The 4,448-nt window shown below is 39.0% G+C and overlaps 1 protein-coding gene across 1 annotated transcript; it reads right to left on the reverse strand.

The window, feature by feature from the left end:
* Positions 1 to 1,359: 1,359 nt before the first annotated feature.
* Positions 1,360 to 4,200, reverse strand: LOC146469714 (BTB/POZ domain-containing protein 6-like). Its single transcript, XM_085122952.1, has one exon. The coding sequence runs from the start codon at positions 3,864 to 3,866 to the stop codon at positions 2,397 to 2,399; it is 1,470 nt and encodes a 489-aa protein (XP_084979078.1). The 5' UTR covers positions 3,867 to 4,200; the 3' UTR covers positions 1,360 to 2,396.
* Between the last annotated feature and the right edge of the window lie 248 nt (positions 4,201 to 4,448).

The raw sequence follows: 4,448 nt of genomic DNA on the forward strand, positions 1-4,448 counted from the left end.
AAATTTGTTTAAGCACCTTAAAGGTGAGTAGAATTTGCACACCAATGTATGAATAAAAAATAGAAAGTAATTATCATTAAATGATAAATAAGAAATTGCTTTGTTTGGGTCAACTGTCACTTCAACAATGTGGATGTTTCAACAACATGTTAACTGACCAAAGATAGTGCATACACCAGGCCAGGGACCCTGTATCAAATTTTTAGTAAATGTTATTAACGTGCTCTTTCAAACTATACGTTATAATATTCCTTAGAGGTCCACTAGAGAGAATGTTTATTCAGATCTTTCAGTTATGTTAAAATAAATAAATGTCTGTCTGCCTGATGATTCTGTCAGTTATTGGTGTTTGAATAAACCTCAAGGTTTAAGCCTAGTTTCAATAGGGTAGCTGTTGATATTTTTTTTGTCTAAATATAGATATATAGGTCAGCATTTGCGCTATGGACAAACCCGTGCACTCAAACTTCCCAGGGGTAACACCAGATACATCAGCTCTTCCCCCGAAAAAGACCATTTGTAGTAAACCAAGCATTGATTAGAAAAACCACAGTGGCTGTCTTAATGACTTTGATGTATTTGAATTATTAGTTCATTTAAAGTTCGCTAGGTTATATATTCATTATGCTCCAACTAAATTAAATAAAAACATAATAGACTCTAGTCTGACCGTATATAATATGCAATCTGTAAAACAAGTGAGTTGTAATCCTAAATCTGTAGTTTCTGATGAATAAAAAAGTGTTTTAGCCTCCAGCTGTCTCTTTTTTTGTTTTTATATTGGATTCATGAATATAAATATATTAAAGATAAATTTTGAACTGCAGATGAAAGATTAAATAGAAGAAAGATCCTCGCAGTTATTACGAACTCACAATATGACCAGCTCTCAGTTGGCTTGATAGCTCAGTTGGTGAGTAGAGCACTGCACCGGCATCACAGAGGTCATGGGTGCGAATTACGTTCAAGCCTGAATTTTTTTTAGGTTTTCTTTTCGCAACTGCTTAAGTTCCTTACTAACTGCAAGTATTTTTTCTTCTATTTAATATAGAATTCAATCCGTTTTTTGTGTGACAGTGTGCGTTGAACATTTAGTGTTACACGTACTGGGGCAACTCACTCGTCACCTACATTTCGAGTTCGACAACGCTCAACCGGGTTGAACATGGAGAGCGAATCGATATGTTGCGGGGGGGGGGGGGGGGGGTGGTGGGAGCTTGCTTGAACGTTGGAGCTAAACTCTTACTTGGCTTGGGGCGAAACCCCCTGCCTTTCAACTGGAACTAAAATAGAGATGAGACCCTGGCTCCTGGCATATGTTGATTATTCGGAAAGCAGCGAAATCAATTTTCAAAACAGTTTTCAAAATCAATACGTTTAATTAAATGTTCTGCTACTGAATATGCTTTAGTATCACAATCATTGTCATGTCTAAGTCCGTGGATAAGAATATTGTACTCGAAAGTGTTTGGTTGCACCTATGTCCTGATTGTTGTTGTTTTTTTTGCGGAAATGTGACAGTTTTTGTTACATTTGAATAGAATTTAAAAAGTTACAAGTAGCTAGCGTAGATTTTGAGCATTCCGCTATTTGATTTCTTATTCTACTTCTGTCTCAGCTTCAACGCTGAATCGGCTACGCGAGTGATATCATTACGATGCTTCAAGCCAATAATTAACTTGGTGTATTTTCCATACTACAATCATGATAATATCTGTCTGTTTTCACCCGTGAAAACTAAAAGTTCTTTCTTCAGGAAATTTTCTGGTGTGATTCTAATGAATTTAAAGTAGTTATGTGCAACTGGGAGTTTCAGTGTGAAAGTAAGTGCTGGCATTAAAGCTGAAAGAAAAAATGTTAACGATACCCTATGAAATGAGATAAAGTAGAGTAGAAGCCCACGAGAAACTAAAGAGAACGGGTGTCCCCATATTCATATTCCGTATTTTTTCTTTCAGTTACTATAGACAAACTGATGCTGTATTATCAAAATCCCTAACAGGCTTCTCGTATTTGTGTATTGCCAGTCTTGTATTTCTATCCTGAATTCCCTGATCATGTCTTTTGTGGTTTTTGGCGTTTCAGTTCCAATGACTTCTCTCTCTATCCAAAAACCACACGGGACACAAAAATCGTTTCTAATATTGCCTTCAAATACGATACTTTTTTCGCCATACAGACCCTTGTAATTTTATTATTACGCATTGGTCATCTTGATACTCAAACGACCTGACGCTGGTGTTTACGTTATGGTAAAGAACTAGAGCTTGCGTCACCTGTGGTATTATCAAAATCCCTAACAGGCTTCTGGTTAATGTATTGCCTGTACACCCGTGCATATTGTATTTTTATGTTTACTTCTTTGATCATGTCCGCTGATATGACAAAGTAAAGACCTACACTGAGAACAGAAATTCAGGAAATTGGCCTACAGTAGAAGACGTTCCGTTAGCTAGCCGTGAAGTGTAGTCTAAAAAGGTAAATGTCACACCATTGCACAGGAAAGTACTGGAGCCACTCACTCCATTCCCAGACATTGGACCACATATTAATGCTTCTATCTGGTACTTGATGTTCTTTTTTAAGTCAACTGGAGAATCAAACAAAACCTCAAATCCATGATATTTTTCGCGTTTATATTGCAGAAGCTTTGAAGAAAATGTTCCTGACTTTGAGACAAGCAGACACAAATTGTCGATGTCACTGGCATCTTTTATCTCTAAGGAAACGGTGTAGTTATTATTCTCACTGCCAAATAAACAAAGTCCATGCAACGTCACATCTTTGTCTACAGTGACACCAAGAAAGTCTTTCCGCCCTCTACCATAACCCCAGCTAGCGACTATAACCGATTCAAATCTGTCACATCGGTGAAAGACTACAGTCTTGGCTCTTGTTTCAGGCTCGATTAATACCAGCTGCTGTTCGGGAAATGAACCCACGTTCACCTCCGAACAGAGTCTCTCAGGCTCGGAAAGGAAAGACGGACTCGAGGGAGCGGAGGAAATTGTTCTTGTTCCTGATCGTCTGGTTTCTGGAAATCCTACTGGAGAAGTCAGTTTTGAACTGAAGAATTTAAAAAAGGTCACCTCTTCATTTCGAGTAAGAATGCCTGTATCGAGGACAGCAGAGGCAAATTCTTCCTGTTTCAACACTGGAAATCGGATTGCTTTTATGATATCTTCGCCAAGAATCCTTCTTTTCAGTGCACCATCTGCTGCTAAGCCTTGTTTTTCGCATTGTTTTGTTGCCCACAGATCAACAGCTTGAAATAAATCGATTTCTTCAATGCACAGAGTTTCTCTTGCGACTATTTCTTGAAGTAAGGATCTCTCAATTGTCACAAATCCATCCGATTTCACTGCTACTTCTAATTGTTCATCGATTACTTTCCAGCATTGATCGAGCAAGGCTCTCTCCTCATACTTTTCGGCCATTGGCAAAAAATTGAAAACATTTGACGGAGCTAGATTATTTTGCAAACATTCCGTGCATTTCACAGCGAGTGAAGGCACCATGTATTTCTTCGCCAAGTATAACACTCTCATCGACACATCACTTCCGCTCAAATTCACTTCATCGCTGTACATGTAACGAAACAACTCCAACACACTCTCGTAATCACAGTCAGGCAGTTCAATGGAGTCTCTAGTCTCCGCTAGCTCACCGTAAAACATGTTTTCAAACACAGGACTGCCAATCGACAGCACAAATTTGTGAGCTGGAACCACTTGATTACTTTCACTTTCACCATCACTCCTACGAACCACAAACTTCACATCGCTGAAGAGATCATTGTTTAGCAGGAACTTGGTTCTTTCCCTGATGGTGGGTTTTGTTGTTTGCCAATTTTCTGGAACAGACATGTTGCTTATTTGAACGCGTCCAGAAATTTACGATATTTCTTCGCCTCGGGCGCTGTAGACCGCCAGAAAGTTGTTGTTTATTTAAGGAGTATACGAGAACAACGCGCGTCATTATGCAAATCACATGCTAAGTTTGCGTTCCAGACGGTTACGGATTATTTCTGTAGCAATATGTTTTTTGCATGTTTTTCTGATAAACAGCACGGCGTGAAATACCGCTAAATAAGCCACAATCAAGTGGTCTCCCTCAAAGTATTCTATCCACAAGCAAAAATTCCTTGCTGACTCTGTGGCACTGTCAAATTAGCCTGATGGTGTTTTTTTGTTTTGTTTTGTTTTGTTTTGTTTTGTTTTTCTTTTTTTCAGTTATAACCGTGTTTCTCTCTTTTTTTTTTTTTAAAGATTCGTTGATCGCATGACTTACCAAGGACCATCTCTAAAAACACGAGCAAGGGGACCCTCGTGTGGGGGTGGGGACTAATCTCGTACCCAGCTCTCAGTCGGTTTGGGAATTTCGAAATGTGAGCTGACCGTGGGAGATCTGAGTACGAGATTAAATGGGGACATGAGCCGGACCGTGAA

The sequence above is a fragment of the Pavona decussata genome, unplaced genomic scaffold, assembly GCF_977016875.1.
Source record: "Pavona decussata unplaced genomic scaffold, jaPavDecu1.1 SCAFFOLD_120, whole genome shotgun sequence".
Classification (NCBI taxonomy): Eukaryota; Metazoa; Cnidaria; class Anthozoa; order Scleractinia; family Agariciidae; genus Pavona; species Pavona decussata.